Source organism: Balaenoptera acutorostrata, chromosome 2 (assembly GCF_949987535.1).
Source record: "Balaenoptera acutorostrata chromosome 2, mBalAcu1.1, whole genome shotgun sequence".
Taxonomy (NCBI): domain Eukaryota; kingdom Metazoa; phylum Chordata; class Mammalia; order Artiodactyla; family Balaenopteridae; genus Balaenoptera; species Balaenoptera acutorostrata.
This window is the reverse complement of record NC_080065.1, coordinates 154,392,050-154,414,391: the sequence shown is the minus strand read 5'-3', so window position 1 is coordinate 154,414,391 and position 22,342 is coordinate 154,392,050. Positions and strand designations below refer to the sequence as shown.

Sequence of the window (22,342 nt, the reverse complement as noted above, 5' to 3'; positions counted from 1 at the left end):
TAATTTTCTTTTCTGGGGATCAATTCCCCCTTTGGAAGGAGGGAGCTGGGCCACAGGGCCCCTGAGGGGACCATGGAACCGCCGCAAAGGGCATGTGTTCCGCAAGTGACTTCTCAGTTACTGTCCCATCTTCAAAATGAGTGATAGATAATAATTGCACGTACTTCACAAAGTTACTTAATTAAATCAAATAATTCCCCAAAAGAGCTCAGCAGAGTGCCTGAGACATGGTAAGCATTCAATAAATGTTACCTATTATTGCTATTGTCATTACTATTATCATCATTCCAACTCCAGCATTCGCGGTGTATCTTAAGCCAGGGGATACCTTCGTGAATGACTTTAATTTACAAATGCATTCACTGGTCTCTCTAAAGAGCGGCTCTAGAGCCCTGTATTTAGCGTTTTCCCTGGCACACTGATCAGGTTTTCTGCCTCCAAAGGAAGTCTGCGCCTTGCAGAACTGCCATGTTAGTAGCAGCAAAGACTTCTCTTCCCCTTCTCTCTCGGCGGCGGTGCGAGGCTTGAGCTCTAGGGTTCGGGAGCCCGCCCACATCAGCCACCATTGGTAGCCCCGTCGCTGGCGTGATTAAGGCCCCTCCCCCTTCTCTCTGGGACCACTCTGAGGCCATCTCCGGAAGCGGAGGGGCCTCGGAGGAGGGCCCGCGATGCATCCTGGGTTTTGTAGTCCATCTGTAAGGCTGCAGCCTGAGAGCTGGGCTTCGCGACCCGCGGAACTACAATCCCCAGCAGCCGGGCGGAGAGCGGAGAAAGGGGGTACTCGTATCACGTGGGCGCTGGGCCTGGGCGGGCTGCTTCTCAGTGCGGCGGCGGCGGCGGCGGCGGCTCGGGGGACCGGGGCCTTTTGTTTGGAGCGGCGGCGGGGGGCCCCGGAGCGGCGAGGCCGGCGGCCTTCCCCTGCTCGCTCGGTCCCGGCCGCCCCTCGCGGGGGTGGGGGGGGCCGCCCCCTGGGCCGGGGCCTCGTCTCAGGCGCCCCCGCCCCGCCCTTGGCCCGCCCCGCCCGGCCCGAGGGGAGGAACCGGCCGGGCCTCCCAGCGCGGCCCAGCTACCTCCGGAGTCGCCGCCGCAACCCTCTGCGCGCCGTACCCGAGGCTGCCTCTCGCCCCTCAGGCCGACGCCATGAAGATCAAGGATGCCAAGAAACCCTGTAAGATGGGGGCTTGGGCTCGTCGGGTTGGGAGAGCAAGTTGGGCCACGTCGGGAAGCCCCTTGTGGTGGCCTGGTTCGAAGCCGGTCGCTCCCCGGCGGCGCCCAGCATGGGATGGGGGCGGAGGGACCTTTGCAGCACCCGGTTCGAGGCTCCCTCCCCATCCCCCTACGCTCGGTTGACGAACGCTTGCCGCCCCCTAGCCTTTCCTCCTCCTTCCTCCTCGAGAGCTGGGAGGTGCAGGGGGGAATTTTTGTTCTGGGGTTTGGCAGGCAAGACCAGAGTTACCAGTGCGCGCTCCCAGCTTCCTCTGAAGTCAAGTTGAAAATGGGTGGTCACAGATGTCAAGTTGCGCGGGGACATTTACCAATCTTTTTTTTTTTTTTAATTTTTTTAAAACTGATTTCTGAGCTTTCTGCTTGTGTCCTTGAAATCCCGGTGGGTTCCTGGGAGTTGTCTCTGTTGTTATAATTAGAGCTTTTAAACACACGGCATGTAACCTACCGGTGGGTAAGTGCCGTGACTTGTTTAGAATAACAACTAGTTCATGTTTGTTTTTTAAAAAACAGAGATAAAAAGATCAAAGTCATCCGTATTCCCGCCACTCAGAGCTAACCACTATTAATATTTTGGTGACTACCCGTAGAGATTTTTCTACGACTATATATAGCCTATACTTAAAAAAACAAAAACAAAAACTTTCCATACTTAAAGAGAGTAGATCAACTTTTATTTGCTTCCTTTTATTTTTAGTCTTTTTAAAACCTTTTACTCCTGTGAATGGCTTATTTGATCACTCAGCCGTTGTGATTGTCATACTTGAAGTTCATTCTTCCAGAGCGACTAGGAATGCGGGATGCATGCTTCTGTCTTAGAATTGTATTGGTGTTTTGCCATTTTGCAGTGTTGTGTGATCTTCCCAACAGTTCTAGGAAATCTCTTGCTATGGAATGGGAGCACTGATACTGGCTTTTCCCGCCCGTCCGGTCTTGAAAACCTCCACGGAGAGGCAACATACCAAAGCACTCCAAAAACTGTTAATTGTTATTTAAATGTGAGATAATTTGGTTCTGATTTTACTGCTGAGGAAAACTGAACTTACTGAGCCCCAGAGTAACTTTTCCAAGGCTGCACCAACCAACTCTGCTAACACAGGTTCAGGGCCCTAAGTCACCTGACTCATAGTCCTGTATTCTTTCTTTTGCACCTGTAGGGTGTAGTCTAAATACTTAGAGAAGCACAAACCTTTCTGATCTGGTAGTTTTATCTGCCAATTAAAACATTTTTTTAAACAATGATTTAAAAAAAAAAAAAACAACGATAGCTAAAGAGTTCTCGTTCAGGAGTCTATGAAATAGTGATGTGAAGTCTTAAAATGAGAGAGTAATATAGAAACACTACTATTTTACTTTACATTTGCTGAATTAAATGAATCTTGAACAGATGCAGTAATGTAGAACAGTTGGACATCTTCCCTCAACACATAGGTTTTCTCTGCTTGTGTTAGAATTTCCATTTAGTAAAATGAGTGTAACTATGACAAGCTCATATTCTGACCCTTATGGTATTATTTTATTTTTGCCATGACAGCGATTTGATTACTTAGATTTGGGCAAACTTATAATCAGGTGTGAATACCGTCTGTGGCAAAGGTGTTTCATACCTAGCAAAGATGATAATTAAGAGTTTATAAAATAAACTTTAGGTTGAGAAATAAAAGAACACCTATTTTTTTAGAAGTAATTTGTTTATTAATATATTGTGGTACATTGTGAGACCATTAATGTTAAAATAGAGTTATGCTGAAAAACCAGTCAATTAATATGATTTAGAAGTCTGAAATAACATTTCCAGTTTCCTATATGTAAAAGATGACTTTACTGTCTACTCAGCTCTTTACAGTAAAAATAAAGAACATCTTGTTCTTTCGTGTGTGGGGAAGAAAGCATTTCAACTATGAACTGTCATGGAAATACATATATATATAACTGGAAAGTATTATTTCTGATGTTTCAAACCACTCAGATTAGCTAAAGACACACTTGTTTTTGAGTTCTTGTGTAGGGTTTCTTTTTTTTATAATCATAAATTTAGTGAGCACTTTGTATGTAAGGCACTATCTTTACATGCATTGTGTCATTTAATCCTTAGAGCAGCACTAGTAACTAAAAACTGTATCTCATACTAGTTAAACAAGTGACTTTGGCTTCACACACTTTCTTACAGTTACTCACCCAAGTGTTAGAAAACATTGCTTTTTGATACATCACTAGTATATACCAGCCTATAAACCAAATGCCTGTATTTAACCAGAAAATAAGAAAAGGAATTGGTTTCATCCTCTAAATTGTATAACTAAAAGATGAGCATTTGAAATTATGTGTTAATTCAACTCCAGGGGAAGAATGAAGTCAAACGTTAATCTAATGAAAATTTTTTGCTAGAACCAAAACAGTGGCAATGTTTGCATTACCTTTATTTGTGTTTTTCACACTACTTAAATAATAGTAAAAATCTAAACAGTGGTGTTCTTCTATACCTCAACTGACATGATTTTTTAAGGTAAGGGTCAGCCTCTGTTCTGCTTACCTGTAGAGCATGTAACATGATTAACAAGGTGATAATAAAAGATTTTATTTATATACATATATATATTTTTTCATTTGGTGCAGTGTAGGTTTGGGTGCCTGCTTTGCTAACCCAGGCACTAAGGTATGTGAAGTTTTTGTCAAGACCAGAGAGAAGTATGTAGCATATGTGTGCCGTTTGCTTCTATGTAATTTGATTGGCCTCTTTGTAAATTGTGTCATTACTTAAGTGGATCACTTCCAGTGGATAGTAAGGTGCAGTTGGAGGTGATAGTTTCTAATATTCTCTTAGATGTAACTAATTTACCAAAGGGGGGAAAAGTCTTCTGAAGCTCTTCTGAGGAATTATAATACTGAAGGTGTGAGTATGGTTTATTTTCTTAGTCTGTTTTAAAGCAACATTTTTATTCGGAACGATTATTGGGAAGAGTGAAATGTCTTTTATTCGGGAACTTGAACCGTATCTGGAATTGACCACTGCACATGCTCATTTTAGAATTTTGTTCCTTAAAATAATCCACCAATGTTTCTGAACATTTTCAGCGTTTGGTTTCTCTTTCTGCTCAAGAACAATTAAATCCTAGTTTCGCATAGGATCCCTTTGGGCTAAAATCTGCATGGGGCCAATAGCAATTAAATAGCTCCTTAAAGCTTCTCCGCTACCTCTTATCAACACTTAACAAGACACCAAACTTTTATAATGCAGTTTGTTAGAAATTAACAGTCTGCCCTTGTGGCTAAAAAGGTGATCAGGCATGTGGGTTTCTTCTTTTGCATACATAATCTACCTGGTAGGAAAGATAATTTCTTGGTAGCACTCTGCTTATGGTGGTTCTGGATATTTTTGTTACTTATGGGGAACTAATGGCAGTTCTCTTAGGCTAAGGTGAGAAATAGAATAGGAGCTACTATTTTTTTGGAAGGCCACATAAACAGATCATGAGAGATTCTAGGAAATGCTCAAAGTCTGTAGAAGGTAATGTTTATTTGCCATCATCAAAGTACTTATTTATATTTATGGAAGGTATGTTTTGTTCTTTAAATGTATTTTGGTTCATTTTTTTCACCTTGACAGTGGAGAGTTTATTCTCGAAAGAATGAGAAATGTTTAGGCTGTATGCAAGAAGTAGGATGCTTATGCACTGGTGACCTACTTTTAACCTGTCCCTTGGCCAGAAGCAAGAAAGCTATAGATTTAGATATTTGCCGGATTTCTTTGGAAAGTGGTATTTTTCTTACCTCATGGAAGTATTAGTGGGCCTCTGGTTGTACTTAATAACTTTGTACTTTTATCACAAATCAATAAAGTTTGAGTTTTGTGCCCCCTCCCCTTCTCATTTTAGTGACAAAATAACAAGCATAAGTATTTGCTTTAATGCACTGGAAATTAGATCACTTGCTAAATGAAAGGAGTGGATCATAATTAAGAATATGTGTCTTCTGTGTTCTTGTTGCCTCCCCCATACTTTTTGAATGGTGATTATTTCTCTGGCATAAGGAAATGAATTCCAGAACTCTGCCGAGTTGAAAGGATTTCTATGCAAAAGGAGGGACCTATAATGTTCTAGTTTGGATATTAAGGTTACTAAGACGTTCATGGTCTGCAATATAGCACCTCCAGTTACTCTTCCTTTAAGAGCAGATACCCCTAAAAGAACAGACATAGACATATCTAACAGGCTAGATGTGAGATGAGTCTTGAATGGCCTCTCATTCATTTTAAAAGTGTGTTACTGGGAATTCCCTTGCAGCCCCCGCTTTCACTCCCAGGGCGCAGGGCGCTAGTTCAGGGAACTAAGATCCTGCAAGCCACGGGGTGTGGCCAAAAAATATATATATCAATACAAGTGTTTTACTTATTTAAGATGGCCTCCATTGCTAGCTACCCAACAAAACTGAGACAATTTAGTTTCTTCAGCATCTTAGTTGTTTATACAAATCTATTGGTGACAAAAGCATTGTGCCTGTATAGAGAAATGTATAGAATCTTTTCTCATTGAATCGTGTGTTCCCGGTTTCTAATGGTACACACATATCAAATAAGTAAAATATGAATATATAAGAAGCAAAGTAGAATTTTAGAGGGAACTAAATTTCCTTGACAACTTATACATAATAAACTGTTAAATACATGTTGTTAGGCACTTCATAATCTATGTATCTTAAGTATTCAATTTTTGTCTCTATCATAATGATTAAGATCCCAGAGAATAGAAACAGACCTTAAGGAAACTAAGATTTGAGAGGTTAATGGCTTTTCCAATGTCATATAGCCCAGTGAGAGAGCACCAAGTCCCAAACCCAGATGATACTACCTCCCCAAGTGTGCCTGTTTCCAAGTAGATTTACCTTCAACGTCATCAACAGCTAATTTTATTAACCAGATGCACTAAAGAAGCCCAGTAAGTTTATGAGCAAAGAAAAAAAGTTCTTTTTAAGGAGGTACTTTTCCCTTGGGTTACTTGAAGTGATTATAGGCCAATTTTATTACATTAAAATCTTAGAAACATTTTCAAGCCGTAGGTGATGACCTATTATTAAAACCAAATATTTCCTAATCTCCTGGGGCACATGATAAATATGTAATAAATGAAAAGGAATGCCTACCAGACCAGGAATTAAAAGGCCCTGGTCCAGCCCCAGGCATGCTAAGTTACGGGTTTTTAGAAAATACACAGAATAACACTTTGAAGGGAAAAGGGTGAGTTTCACATAGCTCTGTCTTACCTCAAAAGTATTATTGACTGAATGCATGATTCAGGGTAAATGAAGCTTGTGGCTAATTAACTAGGTCCTAATTTGCATTTCTAAAATCAGGATATATATTTTTATTTATTTGTTTTTTATCCATAGCTTTCCCATGGTTTGGCATGGACATCGGGGGAACTCTGGTAAAGCTCTCATATTTTGAACCTATCGATATCACAGCAGAAGAAGAACAAGAAGAAGTTGAGAGCTTAAAAAGTATCCGGAAATATTTGACTTCTAATGTAGCCTATGGATCCACTGGTATTCGGGATGTACACCTTGAACTGAAAGATTTAACACTTTTTGGCCGGAGAGGGAACTTGCACTTTATCAGATTTCCAACCCAGGACCTGCCTACTTTTATCCAAATGGGAAGAGATAAAAACTTCTCAACATTACACACGGTGCTATGTGCTACAGGAGGTGGTGCTTACAAGTTTGAAAAAGATTTTCGCACAGTAGGTATTTCACTTACAGGCAAAAATCGATACCCATTCTCTTCAGTTTTTAAAGTATGAGGCTCGTTTTCTGTCTGGTATGTTTCTTAGACTAGTTCCCCCTGCTGATACAGGGGAAGTATGTATTCATGACTTGCTTTTGATTGGAGCATTTAAACACCTTTATACAATGAGTAAAAACTGGCCAGAGTTGGGCCTGTCATACATAATATGGGGTAAAACCTGCTATGTTTAGGAACTGCTACAAAGGTACAGTAAAAGCAGACTTCAGTGAATTTGGAAGTGTGCAAAGCCAGATATAAATGGGGCTTGAAATATTTTCACTATTATTCTGTTTGCTTGTTTTTTTGAGTATTATCCAGTCATCTCTCCTAAGGCCACCATCTTCCCAAACCCCAACTGAAACCTGTATCTTTTGATTAATAGACACCTGAATGAAAGTCCCTATTAGCCCTTTTTTCTTGGAGTTTATAGCATCGACCCTACCATGTTTCTGTCTTGAAGGGGGTCATTTGGATGTGGCAGGCGGATTATGTAAGCGTCGATTTCTGTGCTAGTAGGGGTTTGCCAAGCGTCCAGTCCTTCCCATTAGAATAAAGATTAAAAAGGTTATACTTGGGTTTACTGAAATTTGTTTTTCTTGAAAATATGCACGTGGACCATTTAGTTTCTCAAATTCACATAAGAAAATCTAGAACATAAGTGATCACTTATATGGCTCACAGAAGTGAATACCTTGTAATTTGGGGTAGTTTTTATTAAAAATTTTTATGATGAGTAATACTGATTTGTATTCAGTTTATTGAGTAATCTGACCATAAATTTGAAACAGTTTTTTTGGATGCGTGATATTTAATGTTTGCCAGAAGCAGTGTCCTTGAAGCCAGCTCTCACCTGGCCATTGTTTGGAGATACTGGTATTCAAATTACGGAGTTCTAAGTTTTTTTTAAGAAGTATTGATATTTTCTAGTGATGAAGTTTCATAATATTTGTTTTTGTTGGTGCTCAATCATTTATTAAGCTAATATTTGAACTAATTTGATAGTTTGATTTGAATAATCATAGATAGATTTGAATAATCTAGCTTGTGTTAGGTATTGTGCTAGGCACTGAGAAGTCAGCTAGGAATAAGACACAGACTTAGCTCTCAAAGAGTGCAGTATCCTAGACCACACATTTAAGTGAACTATAAGTTCAGTGCATTATAATTAAGAAGTACAATGCATTACAATTAATACTATTGCTATGAAAATAGATGCCATGGGAACACAAGGGGGAGTGATACCTAGTAAGTCCTTAGAGAATTGAAAAGCTTATCTAAGTTGAGATCTTTTATAGTAAATATTTTATAATATACTCTTTACTAACCTGAAATGAATTTAATAATTTCACATTAGTACCCAAACTATAATATAAAGATAGGAAATTAAGGTATTTATATATCAGTAGGTAGATTCTCTGGTATGATCACACAAGAGGGCATAATGAAGTAGTCAGATTTAGATGCTTGTATGTACATAGATTGAACTTAATTTCTGAAGCCACAAATGCTAGATTGATAAGGTATGTTTTATTGGAGAATCAAATACCATAAGTGGTATTGCTGTTGTGACATAACTTTCGAAGATGCTAAACAACACAAGGTAAAGTTCCAAACAGTAAAAAGTACAACACTTCCTCAGTTTATATGGTGGTTGCGTTCCTAGCAAATTTAGTATGTATTAAAACCACGTAAAGAATACCTTGTGTCTATACACATATAGATAAAATACTTTGTGTTTACATAGGCTCAGATAATTATAAACGAATTTTCCTACTGCTGCCTACAAAAATGTCTGTCATAATGTTCAAAGGTAATGCAGGAAAGGGTTAACTCTTTTTTTTTGCACAACTGCCCCACCCATTGCAGATGTCTGGCACCCCAAGACCCTGCCCAGTAAATGTTAGTTTCTCCCCTCCTCCCCATCTTTGTGAAAACTAAAAAGTCCCCACAGATGTCCAAAACGCCTCTAGAAGTAATAGCACCACCACTGAGAACCACAGGACTAAATGAAGTCCCTAAGAGATTTTGACACAAAAGAAGACAAGTGAAAACGTGTGGGTTGTACATGATTTTGAAGTTTTGTAAAGTACATGGAAATTATATGGTGTAGTCAAGTATTTTGAAAGCTGTTCTTTGTTCACCTTATAAAACTCGCTTTGGTGTTCTTTTACAGATTGGAAACCTCCACCTGCACAAACTGGATGAACTTGACTGCCTTGTAAAGGGCTTGCTGTATATAGATTCTGTCAGTTTCAATGGACAAGCAGAGTGCTATTATTTTGCTAATGCCTCAGAACCTGAGAGATGCCAAAAGATGCCTTTCAACCTGGATGACCCCTACCCACTGCTGGTAGTAAACATTGGTTCGGGAGTCAGTATTTTAGCAGTCCATTCCAAAGACGACTATAAACGAGTAACTGGGACAAGGTAGTAACCTTTTGTTCTTATGGCAGCGTTCATATTGTTTTATACACAGAAATTGTGAAATCTACATATTAATGCTAGCTTCATCAGAAAACTAATGTGTATTGTGCAACAGCTAAAAATGTAGATGTGTAAGTATAAGTTAAAGTGTTGCAGATAATACTTTTTTATAAGGCATGTGTGTAGACTCAAACTAAAATCATTAAATGTTTATATTGGCTAGCATCATTTGGCATCAAAATTTCCAAATGAAAAGAGTGAATTTTTATCTGGAATGATTCCAATAACATTTTTATTTTCCAAAGCATTTTTCTCATTTTTATGTAGATATATTTAAGCCTAAAGCTTGAAACATTCTTATTTGATTCACATTTAAGTGGAGTATTTGGCAACACTGTAATTAATTCATATAGGATGAATTTAACATGAACTTTTTCCTTTAATACCTGAAATATGAATGTGAAATGAGATTTTAAAATTTTCCTTAATGATTCCAATATGTGCTTTTATCAACTTTTAAGGAAGCTGGAGATTCCTATTTATTTAATTGAGGAAGAAAGATTTTAGGATGCTTTAAATTAGATTGATTTGTGGAAAAAACTCTGGCCACGCTGTGCAGCATGTGGGATCTTAGTTCCCAAACCAGGGATCAAACCTATGCTCCCTGCGTTGGGAGCACAGACTCTTAACTCCTGTTTGAATAATAGTTAAATTTAATTAGTATTTTATTTCTGTGGTGGCTGAAAGCCTACCTCCGTTGTAACTCTCTATGCCAAAGAATTACAGGGAAGTACTACCTACTTCAGTCAATTCAAAAAGACAGAAATTCAGTCTGTTAACTAAATTCCAACAGTGATTCAGGAATAGAACCTGTTAGGAATTTAGGTGAGACTAGGGAGCAGAGGTTTTGAATTTAGGGGCTAGAGTGGCATAATTTCTTTTTGTGAGCATATCCAAAAGAATAATAGAACCAAGTTAATTTCTGTCTTTAACATGATGACCAGCCTGACATAAATGTCCTCACTGTATTCATATCGGAGTCATGTAAATGTTAATGTATCACATTGAGTTGATTTCAGCCTTGTCAGGCTAAGGAAATAGGCCTTTCACAAAATTATTTCCTGGAAACCATTTAGAGTTACAATTTTTCTCCTTTTAATTTGTATGGTATTAACTTCTAGCACTCCTTTTTCATGCACACAAAAATATTTATTTTTAGCAATTACAAAGTGTAAGGTATCAGGTGAAGATATTAGAAGATATAAAAGGTCTTCTGTATCATGTTGTGTACACGGCAACATTTTTTTCCTTTGGTTTATTCTTTGATCTGACAAATTTGGTTTTGCTATGTGTTTTTCTTAGGTTTAGCAATATCTATCCATGTGTTTATTGAATAAATGAGTGCTCCATCCTTTTACTTTGGAGAAAGAATACAGCGTGTAAATGCAACTTACCAAGTTTCTTTATTTTCTTTAGCCTTGGAGGGGGTACCTTTCTTGGTTTATGTAGTTTATTGACTGGCTGTGAAAGTTTTGAAGAGGCTCTTGAAATGGCATCCAAAGGTGACAGCACCCAAGCTGACAAGCTGGTCCGTGATATTTACGGAGGAGATTATGAAAGATTTGGTCTGCCTGGTTGGGCTGTAGCATCTAGGTAAGTTTAACATTTACATTGTAATTAAAGTTGCTTATTTAGTTTTTAGAAAGCAGTGCATCAGGAAGTTGTAAGGGGCTTCCTCTTACCCAGTTTAGTTCTAAGTTTTGAACATTGATATCGTTTTAAAATTAAATATACATCAAAAGCCTCCCCTGAATGCACTATAGGAAACTGTTTTTATTAGTTCTTGAGTATCCTTCCAGTGTTTCTCTATGCAAATACAAATAAATATCCGTATCCTCCCCTTACAGAAGGTAACTTTTAGAAGGTAACATTTATATACCATTATATAGTATACTATATACAGTCGGGTCTCCTTATCCATGGTTCCACATCTACAGAGTCAACCATCCTCGGATCGAAAATATTTGGAAAAATAATAATTCCAGAAAGTTGCAAAAAGCAAAACTTGAATTTGCTGTACACAGGCAACTGTTTACATAGTATTTACATTGTATTAAGTGTTATTAAGTAATCTGGAGATGATTTAAAGTATATACATAGGTTATATGCAAATACTACATCATTTTATACAAGGGACGTGAGCATCTAGAGATTTTGGTGTCCAAGGAAGGTCCTGGAACCAATCCCCCATGGGTAAGAGGGAGGACTGTATAGCCTACAACAGCAGTATATCCTAGTCTGTTTGCCTGCCCCCCTCCCTCTCTCTCTCTCTTTTTCCCCCCTTCCTTCCCTCATCCTTTCCCTCTTTCCCTCCCTACCCTCTGTCTTCTTCTTTTTCCTTCCTTTCCTCCCTACCCTCTGTCTTCTTCTTTTTCCTTCCTTTCCTCCCTCTCTCCCTCCTTCCTTTCTCCCCCCGCCCTTTTTTTTGTTTATTAACAGCTTCATGGTATTTCATTGTATGAATGTATCATAGTTTGATAGATGTTTGGGTGTTCCCAGTATTTTACTATGTGCAGTTCATTGGGTCAGTAACCTTGTACATGTCTACCTTATTTTATACATGTGTAGATTTATCTGTAGGCTATATTCTCAAAATGTATGAAATGTTGTTTGTTATCAGCAGATTTGATTTTGTTTTTCATTTCTCTGCAGTTTTGGGAATATGATTTATAAGGAGAAGCGAGAATCTGTTAGTAAAGAAGATCTAGCAAGAGCTACATTAGTCACTATCACCAATAACATTGGTTCTGTGGCACGAATGTGTGCTGTTAATGAGGTAAAAAAAATTGTTTAATTATATGAAAAATGTGAGTTGGAGTTTTATGTACATGTAGCAGACTTCTTCGTATTCCTTAAGGAGGCCTCATAGGATCGAGATCTCTTAATCCATTAAATCCCAAGATTCATTAATATATATGTTACCTATCCAATTGTGATACTACCTTTAAAGAAAGTAGCAGATAATTCAAATCGGAAATAGGACAAAGAGATAATTTACATTTCATATTTATCCAGAAACCTTTTCAGAAATATACAACCTAAATATCTTGAAGTTGTAAAACAAAAATTCTATCTAAACAATAAGACGTTTTGAGGTAACTTATTATTGAAAGTGGGTGGGGTTTTTTTTCCTGCTAGTGTTACATTTGATTAGTGAAGTACTTGGAAGTTTTCTTACTGCCCTCGGCTTCTTTACAGTGCTGCCTTGTTGCATATGGATCAAGCAGCATTGTACAGGGCTATGAAGGCACTGAGACCGTTCTTCACATGAAATTTGAATGATGTATATACTTATAAAAAGCATGTACTGCTAGATTTACCTCATAATTGGGTTATTTTTATTTGAAGAAGACTGTATATACACTTTTGCCTTTGTGTAATAGAGGTATATGCCCATTTAATTTTTATAAATATCAAATACTTTATGTGTTGGGAATTTTACTTTTTAAAGGAATTCTTCATTTGTTCACTCATTCGTTTGTTCACTGAGTAAATATTTACAGAGTACCATGTGCCAGGTATTGTTCTGAGCACTTAAGATAAATTAGTGAAGAAAACAAAGATCCCTGACTTTGTGGAGCTTACAGCCATTCTAGTGATGCAGTAAACAAGTAAATTATTCCGTATTAAGTGATAAATGCTATATTTAAAAAGGAGAAAATTAAACAAGATAAAGAGAATTGAGAGTAGACCAGGAGTGGCAGAGGACAAATTACTGAGTAACTGGGTAGTTAGAGGAAGGCTTTGTTGAAAATGTGACTCTTAGGCAAAGATTTGATGGAGGTGAGAGAATCATGGGTGCAGATATTTGGGAAAAGGGAGGCTCCAGCAGAGAGAAAACTGTGCAAAGACTCGAATTAATCCTCTGAATTACTCTAAATTCAAAATTAGAAACTGTCTTTTAAGTTTCTTAATAACAGCGTAGTAAGTTAGTTGAGGGAGCCACTAGCAGGCATTTTAACCTAGGTTTGGGCAATATTTAACTGAGGGGGCAGATAGTAATCTGGGATCTTTTTTGTTATCCCTGTAGGTCCAGATTTTCACTGGCCAATTGACTTAACAGTAATTAAGGCTATAGTTTACGCTATTCAAACTCAGTGTGCAAAAATGTATACGCAGAAGTACTTATATTATTGTGAGAGTAGAAATAGGTTTTTTGGAGATTCAAAACAAACATCAGTTCCTCCATCTGGAAGCCCTAGGGGTCGGGTGGGCATGCCAGTATCCCAGTCAGTTTTGCTCTCCAGTGCTATAGATGAAGTCCACGGTTTCTGTATCATTGCTGAGCATAAACTGCAACATGCTGACCAAGTTTACAGCTTGTTTTTAATCCTAAACACATTTAAAATACTTTTCCTTGGTTTGTCTCCTTTTATCTCATCAGTAATATTTCTCCAAATTACTTTCTTTGCTGAATGTATTACTTATTGGCCATTTTCAAAAACAAGTCTTATCTATAATCATTTAACTAGGGTCTTTCCAGAACTTTTCTTTTTAAATTAGACGTTATTTTTTAGGGCAGTTGTAGGTTCACAGCAAAATTGAGTGGAAGGTACAGAGTTCACTGACCCCCCAGACGCACAGCCTCCCCTACTGTCAGTATCCAGCACCAGTTTGGTACATTTGTTAAAATCGATGAGCCTACATTGACACATCATCACTCAGAGTCCATAGTTTACATTTGGGGTCACTCTTAGTGTACATTTTATGGGTTTTGACAAGTGTAGTGACATGTCCTAAACTAATTTTTAAATATTCAGGATAATGAAGGCATATACCAGGAATGTAGTAGGCACTAAAAAAAGGTACCAGTTGTTTATATTTGTAAGTAGAGATCTCATAAACTGTATTGTATTGTAAAATCTACTTGATAATTCTTTTTTCAAGTCATTTTCTTTGTTCTTTTCTTTTAGAAGATAAACAGAGTTGTGTTTGTTGGAAACTTTTTACGTGTCAATACTCTCTCCATGAAACTTTTGGCATATGCACTGGATTACTGGTCAAAAGGTCAACTGAAAGCATTGTTTCTAGAGCATGAGGTATGATATGAAAATAAAGTTTTGTGAATATTAATAGCATGCTTTTAAATGCAGGTTTCATATATTGTTCCTTGCCCGGTACTTTATAAGTGAAGTATAAAACTGCAATTTACGTAAATAGTATATTGATTCCCTCACTTCAGTTTGAGTTAGGGGGTGGGCGTTTTTGTAACCTGGCAGACATCCCATTAAGATGAGAATCTCACAGTTCTGAAAAAGAGAGAGCAGTATCAGGTCTGTGAGCTCATTAAATACTGGGGCTCCTTGTGTACTTAGTGGGTTTGTTTTGTTAAATTGTTTTCTTTTGTTTCTTTTGTTTGTTTTGGTTTTTATTGTTGCTTTTTGGCCTCGCCTCACGTGGGATATTAGTAGTAGCTCCCCAACCAGGGGTCGAACCCAGGCCCTTGGCAGTGAGAGCGCAGAGTCCTAACCACTGGACCGCCAGGGAATTCCCTCTTTCTTTTTTTTTCCTCCCCTGAGAGAATAAATGTTAAATATGAACAATAAATATATATATAATTTAGCAATGAAAATCTCCTTAATCCTCCCACCACAGCCTCACCCCCACCTCCAGTGGTAACCACTGTTAACATTTTGGAGTTTATTCTTCAAGATTTTCTTTTCCTATTCGATCACAATATCCAATTAAATTCTGATTGGAGCAAGTATCAGTTCACAAAATGTTTTGGATTAAGTAAATTTACCTTGAATTATTTTGTTTGTGGTCAAGTGAATATTTTATTAAGCATTTTAATAATATAGATTCTGAGTATTTGTTCTGCTCTTATGAGCTTCCATGTGTCATTGTCACTGCTCTCGCTATAGAGGTCAGAACGTGTACTCTTGTGCAGCTCCACCTGGCGTGTCCTCTGCTGTGGGAATGGCAGGCAGAGCCAAAGGAATTTTCTTCAGGAAAGGGGAGGGGAGCCAGAATTGCAGCAATAGTCCTAGAAGCTTTAGTGTCTGACAGCCACTCTTTATAAAAAAATATGTATTTCAAAGGTATATATATTATAATTAACTAGAAAATGCTTAGCTTCAATTATAATACAAAAACATATACATACATATGTATTGGGTTGGCCAGAAAGTTTGTTCAGGTTTTTCTGCAACATCTTAAGGAAAAACCTTAACAAACTTATTGGTCAACCCAATATTTGTAATGTATGAAGAATATATACTACCAGAAAACTTATTTGATTACTAAAAAAAAAAAAGTTGTATATATTGAGAATACAGTTTAAAAAAATATTTTTTTACAATAACTGATGACACAAATTGGTACCTTTCTGAATCGATGTTCTTAAATAGATTATACACAAGTATGTGTTCTTAATAGTGGTTAATATTACATGTTCATTTAGAAGCTGCACTACATTAATAATTGCTTTTAAATTATGCAGGGATATTTTGGAGCAGTTGGTGCACTTCTTGGGCTGCCAAATTTCAGCTAAAGCATCGGGTTTCTCTCTGTTCATAAATGTCATTCAAGAGGAACTGAAAACCAGAGGGGTTATTACTACGTTATTTGTCACTGGGAACCAAAGGATGAAAGAGTAGCACTATTCCTGTTGATTTTTAAGTGTCAGAATGGTAAGCTGCTATGTGTTGCCATATTAAAAAGAGAGCTCCAGTAATGTGAAGTATTTCTAAGTGAAATGCTTTCCCTTCTGTATATAGCCAGTGTTAAATCCTTAAATGCAATACAGTCTCTGATTAATGAGCTTCCTCTGAAAGATTTTCTATTTATTTTATTTTATGTAGCCAACATTGCAGTACTGTATGTTCAAACGTGAATCTTAAAGTCTCAGAAATGTTTATCTCTTGAAAAGAATTGATTCTGAATATTTGTTACAAGTCTGTTCTTTGTGTGTTTTGGTTACTAGTAAGTGGACAGTAACATACCCTGTATCGAAACTTACTGAAATGGCAATCAGAGATGATCATTTTTATATGATTTTAGAAATGTTAAAAAGCAATATTAATTATTCATTACTGTTGTTTTCCAAACATATCTTCTCCCAAAAAGCATGTTTATGTGCTCTTTCCTCAGAAGTATAACCTTTTTCAAATGCCATAATTTAATTGAAATACTATTGTTAAACATTAGCCTGAATTTTAAAATGAATCCTAGAAAATGCACATAATTGGTGATACTGCACTTTTTGTATTTTGAGTTTATCAGATAGTACATTTTAAAATGTTTTTTTTTTAAATTGGAGGCTTAATTACTTATTTGAAAGTCCGTTCAGTGAGGTCCCAGGACTATTTGAATGGAGTATGGCTTATGTGTATTGGTAGGGTTCTGTGCTCTTCTCTCTCTACCACATTTATCTTATTAGGCCCAAAGTTAGCCATTTCTGTTTAATTAGGTCTGAACCATCAAAGCTAAAGACTGTCTTCTACTGTGAACAGCAACAAAATCATTTATTCTAAACGCATGTTACGGAAATTTAAAAGACGAGTTGTTTTGAAACTGGGAATCTGAGGCAGTATTGCAGAATTATAAAAGGATCAATGTTTCGTACATTCTGGTAATAAAAGCATTATAGTTCCAAAATTTGTAAATCCTTTTGCCTTGAAATTTATTCTATATTTTGAAGTCATTTTTTATAATGTTATAAATTTTTTCAGACTTTTACTTCGGCAGTAACATTTTGGAGGTCCAATAGTTCAGCAAAGTTTTTAGAGACTGTTACTTATGGTTTAGGAAGTTGAAAGACTTGGGGAAAATTGGGAAAAACTGTTCACCTCCTTAAATTACAGTAAATCTGGATGTACTTTGAAGAGCTTAAAACTTTTATATTACAGGAAGAAAGAGGTATTATGCTGTCTTTTTACACGACAGTTTTGCTCCGTAGAGAACAATTTTCAATTGACTCTCAAGAGGTGGTGCTTGATAAAGATATTTCTCCCTGTAGTTTTCAAATTTTGTGCTCAAATACTTAAAATTCAGTTTTCTTTCTCTATAGACATGAACATATGAATAATAGGAGTAATGTTCAGAGGGAAAAGCATGTGAAGGTAATTTTTAGAATGTAGAATATTTAGAACTTTGAATTCATGTCAGTCAGTGGTCATTTTGAAAACCTACAATGTTTAAACTTTTTCTTACTAAATGTTTCCATTTTCGTGACTAGATGTTTCAGCCAAAAGCTATCTTTTTATTTTAGAATTTTATGATTGGGCATCTGTACAAGAAGCTTTTGCTTTTAAATGATAACTTCAAGTTTTATACCTGTGGCAAACTGTACATTAGCAGTTATAGGTTTGGGGCTGTCAAGAAGGAAATGGAATGGTAAAAATATATACAAGTTAAAAAAAAAAGTATATACAAGTTACTTTGATCAATACTTTGGTTAATTTGGGACTATGATTCATACTTTTTGTCTTTTGAAACTGAAGTTACCTGCTAAAATGCATATAAAGTGAGCAACTATCTCACCACTGTGAGAAAACCTCTTGGCTTTTCTCTTGTACAATCTAGAATTACTGGAGTAATTCTAATAAGTATTTCTAATAAGAACACAGAATTGTGATGAAGGCTGCCAAGATTCTAGTTTTTTTATTATGATCCCAGGAAAATGCTTGTATAAGCATAGAGTGGTAAATAGGTTTGGTTCTAATCCCAATCAACTTAATGCCTCAAAGCTCTTATGTTCTTGAACAGTGCTGTCTAATAGAAATAAATGTGAGCAACATGTAATTTTGCATTTTCTAGCAGACATATTTAAAAAGTCAAAAGAAACAGGTGAAATTCATTTAAATTATATATTTCTATTTAACCCAGTATATCTGTGTCATCATTTCAACATGTAATCATTATAAAAAGTTATTTAGGGGTTTTTTGGGTTGGGGGATTGTAGCTACTTAGTCTTCAAAATCAGTATGTATTTTACACTTAGAGCACAACTCAGTTTAGACTAACCACATTTCAGGTTCTCAGTAGCCACGTTTGGGTAGTGGTTACTGTATTAGTGTAGTTTCTAGAACTAGCTCTTAAAAATGAACACTATCATGTTCATTAAAACTTAAATTTGAATCTGGACTTTTTAAAGAATGTTAGAGAGGGAACACGTGAGAACCTTATTTTTTAAATACGTAAAGAGGGATGAGAAATACCTCATTTGGCCTAGTTTATTTTATTCAGACAAGCTGTATTTCTGACCACTCCAAAAAGCATCTGACATTGCATCCTGCCGTCTCATTATAGTAGGTATCGTTTCTCTAATGATACTAATAAAGTTGCCCAAGACACATCCTGAGCATCCTCATCCGTCTTCAAAATATGTATTTCCTTCACTGCAATAAATTGGATGATTCCAAAGACTTAACCCCACACACACACCTTATCTAATTGAACTTTTGAGAAGCCAATTCTAAAGGACTAAAAAGAAACCCTTTTAATTCTTCATTGAGTTCTATACACACAAGGAGAATCTTGTTTATAACTTGTGGATTTAATTTTCATTTTTAAAAATAACATTTTCAAATGCAAGGATCACTATCAGTTTGCTTGGGCGCTTGGTAAAGAACACAAGGTCTAGAACTTTCCACCACCGCTACCACCATCCGTACCCCCAGAAGACTGCCTTTTAACCAGAGAGACTTTGAGAACTAATGGCCTTCAGTTCTACACCCCGACTTCTCCAAAAGTCAAAGTACTAGTAGACTTCCTTGACTATTGACAAGGGCGTTTCTTGCTCAGCTACTCTAGTTTAAATAGGTGGACTCTTAGTTTAGGTAAAGTTAGCGCTATTGCCAGTAATACATGTGGCATCTTGACAGTCCTTCTAGAGGTTCAGATTGTTTGCCAAATATTAGACTGAAGATTCCTGAGTTTTTTACCTTTGCGTGCAAATGTGATTGTTGTATTCTCAGTACCAGTTCCTGAAAGTCCATTTCTGTAAGAAAAATGAGGCAGCTCAAAGGGAAAAGGTTTTCCTCTATGTCCAGCGGTACTCTTGCCTTCTAAGAGCAGTCGTCCATCTTGCCTTGAATCAAGGCATCTTGCCTTGATTTCTAAAGTCGCATTTTTGGGTGGAAAGCTTAGCAAGGCAGTAGTTTCCAAATGTCCTTTATAACCACTCTGCTTGTTATATGCAAAATGTTTCATATTTTGTTTTTTCTCTATTGAGCACTTTATGCTTTTTAGTCTGTTGCATTTGAGAATGTAGTTTAGAAACTTTTTCTCTGCTAAAGCCACGTAAAAACTGATAATCACCAGAAAAATGAGTATGTGTTATTTTGCATTTAACTTACTGTTTTGTGGTATGTATAAACAAAATATTAGAAACATACTGCATTTTTTGTAATAATACTCTTTGACCTTATTTAACATGATGATTTGCCATGAAACGTCAATGATGTCCTATTTTCCCAATAAGTTTGTTTATTTTAGGGTGTTTTATTCTAATAGAGAAGGAATTCAGCCAACTTTGTTTCTGTCATCAGATGATCTCAGAAAGTAATGTGCTTTATCAATATTACTGCCTGTTTTCAATATTTGAGACAGTAGCTTTATATTTCTACTGAGCCTAGTAACTGATTAGCAAAGACCCCAAAAAGTGAGTAATTGTTTTTCTTCCTTCGAGGTATTTTAATAGCCTACTGAAAATAAGGGTCCCATGAAAAGCAGGCCGTCCCAAAAGACAGGTCGTTGCTCCATTCATGGCGCCATTTGAAGTGACGAGAACAATTTGTTCAGATATGTGGCGTCATGTTTTAGAGTTCATGTTATTTGTGTTGATGTATGTTGAGAGGTACTAGCTTTTGGATTCTCACCATAGAATGGTATTAGTTATTCTCTCATGTTCTGTTATTGCCTGTAATGGCATACCTTAAAGTAATATCAAGGGCGTGTGTTTGTGTGTGTGTGTGTGTGCTTTAATCTGTAGAGCTATCTGGAATTTCTATTGTGCTCTAACTTCAAAATTATATGGGCATTATTATAACTTTTCCGTTGTACAAAAAGAAACACACCACTAAATTTATGGATGTTTGAATGTTAGATATATTTGGGATTTTTTTAATAGCCCTTTTCTTTAAGCTGTTTCTTATTTCTGATCATTGTGAGTGGGGATAGATGTGGGATAAACCCCTCCTAGAATTATTGCCTTTGTCATAGACAATTCATAGTGGGATTGATAAAACGCAATTTTAATTATCTCGAAGTGAGTTGAAATGTCGTGGATTGTAGTCATCTACATCAAGTATGATAAAGACCTAAAATACCTTTATCCTTAGGATTGCCTGAGAATAATCAGATTGTACATGTGTCTGATATTTCCAGCTTAATAAATGTAGCAGTGAGTTGATGTTGGGACTTCAGGTACTACAGCTGGTACTGAATGATGTGTTTGAGAGGAAATCAATTTTTTTTTTCCTTAAGAAAAAAACCCAAATCTTTACATTCTGGCTTTTTGTGTAGTCAAAAGGCTATTTCTCTTTTTAGATTTTCAGTCTTTTTGCTGTAGCGACCAGTAATTTTGTGTTTAAAAGAACTAATGAGGAATGTATTTTTCAAAGGAGTGAGTAAAGTTAAAATTCAAGGTTTTGAATTGTATAAATGTGCAACTAAATTTCAAGTCTAAGATAGTGCTGATTTTTTTTCTATTTCTCAACATCTTTCATACATCGCAGTACCTACAGTTCCAGTAGCTTTCAAAGAAAACATTTCAGTTTTGTATAATTTGTAAAATATACATAAATAATGCAGATAGTTTGAGATTATTTTAGCTTTATGTTGTGTCTCTGAATCATACGGATCTCATACCTGGCACGGTTGATAGTTGTCACCAGTATTAAGCCATTTTGAAATCTGCCACTTTTTTTCTGAGGTGCCCTTTTTAGTTTACTTTTAGAAACAAAAGATAACTTTATAGACCTAACATTAATATTCTGGTCTCCTTGTCCTAAATACAATTAATGGAACATGGATGTAAGTCAGGTTAAGATGGTTTTATCATTTTTTTAATACACTGTGTGCTTTGACTTTTTATTTGAACTACAGTGAAACTTTGACTTTTTAACTGAAATTGAGTGGCATTTGTCTTAATTCTGCCCAGTTACAGATCAAATCATACCTAGAAGATGTTTGTGTTAATTTTACTTATACAAGCCATTTCCGTTTAAGTTGCCTTATTCTATCTATTGCATTGTTCTTGCCAAGTCTGAGCTCTGTCATGTTGGAATTATTCTAACACTGAATCTGTGATGTAAAAATGTATGATGTGCTACAAATTTTATTCATAATAAACTAAGTTATAGCCTATTATAACCTATAAAACATTTCTTGTAAATTGTCTAATTTATTTTTTCATTTATGTACAGTTTCTTATGTAAATTTTTAAGATACTTGTTGTGGTCTGTTCTATGAACATTCCTGTTCTCTTTTCCTTAAGGCTTATTTGCATGAAAGAAACTTGGGTTTTGCTTGTTTGTATTATATGGCCACTAAGCCAACTTCAGTACTCTCTACTTTCTTTTCTGTAGTTTAACTTTTTCTAGTTTTGTTCATATTCTAAATAAATGTTAAAATCATGCTTTTTATTTCCTACTTTGCAAATAAATTCTAAGTTGTTTACTATGTTATCTTTTTATTGTTTATATTGTATTCCCACATTTCCACTTCAAATAAATATAAGGTTTTAATTGAATCAACTCTAGTATAATGTAAACTGAGAGAAAGGACTTCGTAAAGTCTTGCTCACCTCTGTATTCCCAGTACTTGGCACAGAGAAGGCATTCAGTAAAAAGTACTTACTGAGTGAATTAATTGTAGAGGAAGTGTCCTTATCTATCTAGTCTCCCT

General features: G+C 36.4%; 1 protein-coding gene across 1 annotated transcript; it reads left to right on the top strand.

Annotated features, from left to right (window-relative positions):
- Positions 1-786: 786 nt before the first annotated feature.
- On the top strand, positions 787-22,117 carry PANK3 (pantothenate kinase 3). Its single transcript, XM_007171386.2, has 7 exons — positions 787-1,168; positions 6,610-6,962; positions 9,180-9,433; positions 10,907-11,083; positions 12,143-12,266; positions 14,404-14,529; positions 15,933-22,117. The coding sequence occupies exons 1-7, from the start codon at positions 1,141-1,143 to the stop codon at positions 15,981-15,983; spliced, it is 1,113 nt and encodes a 370-aa protein (XP_007171448.2). The 5' UTR covers positions 787-1,140; the 3' UTR covers positions 15,984-22,117.
- The last annotated feature ends 225 nt before the right edge of the window (positions 22,118-22,342 follow it).

Excerpts from the sequence above, each read along its gene's own strand:
- PANK3 (XM_007171386.2), top strand. The coding sequence starts at position 1,141 with ATGAAGATCAAGGATGCCAAGAAACCCT. Across the intron at positions 1,169-6,609 it reads CAAGGATGCCAAGAAACCCT|CTTTCCCATGGTTTGGCATG; the intron begins GTAAGATGGGGG and ends TTTTATCCATAG. Across the intron at positions 9,434-10,906 it reads AAACGAGTAACTGGGACAAG|CCTTGGAGGGGGTACCTTTC; the intron begins GTAGTAACCTTT and ends TATTTTCTTTAG.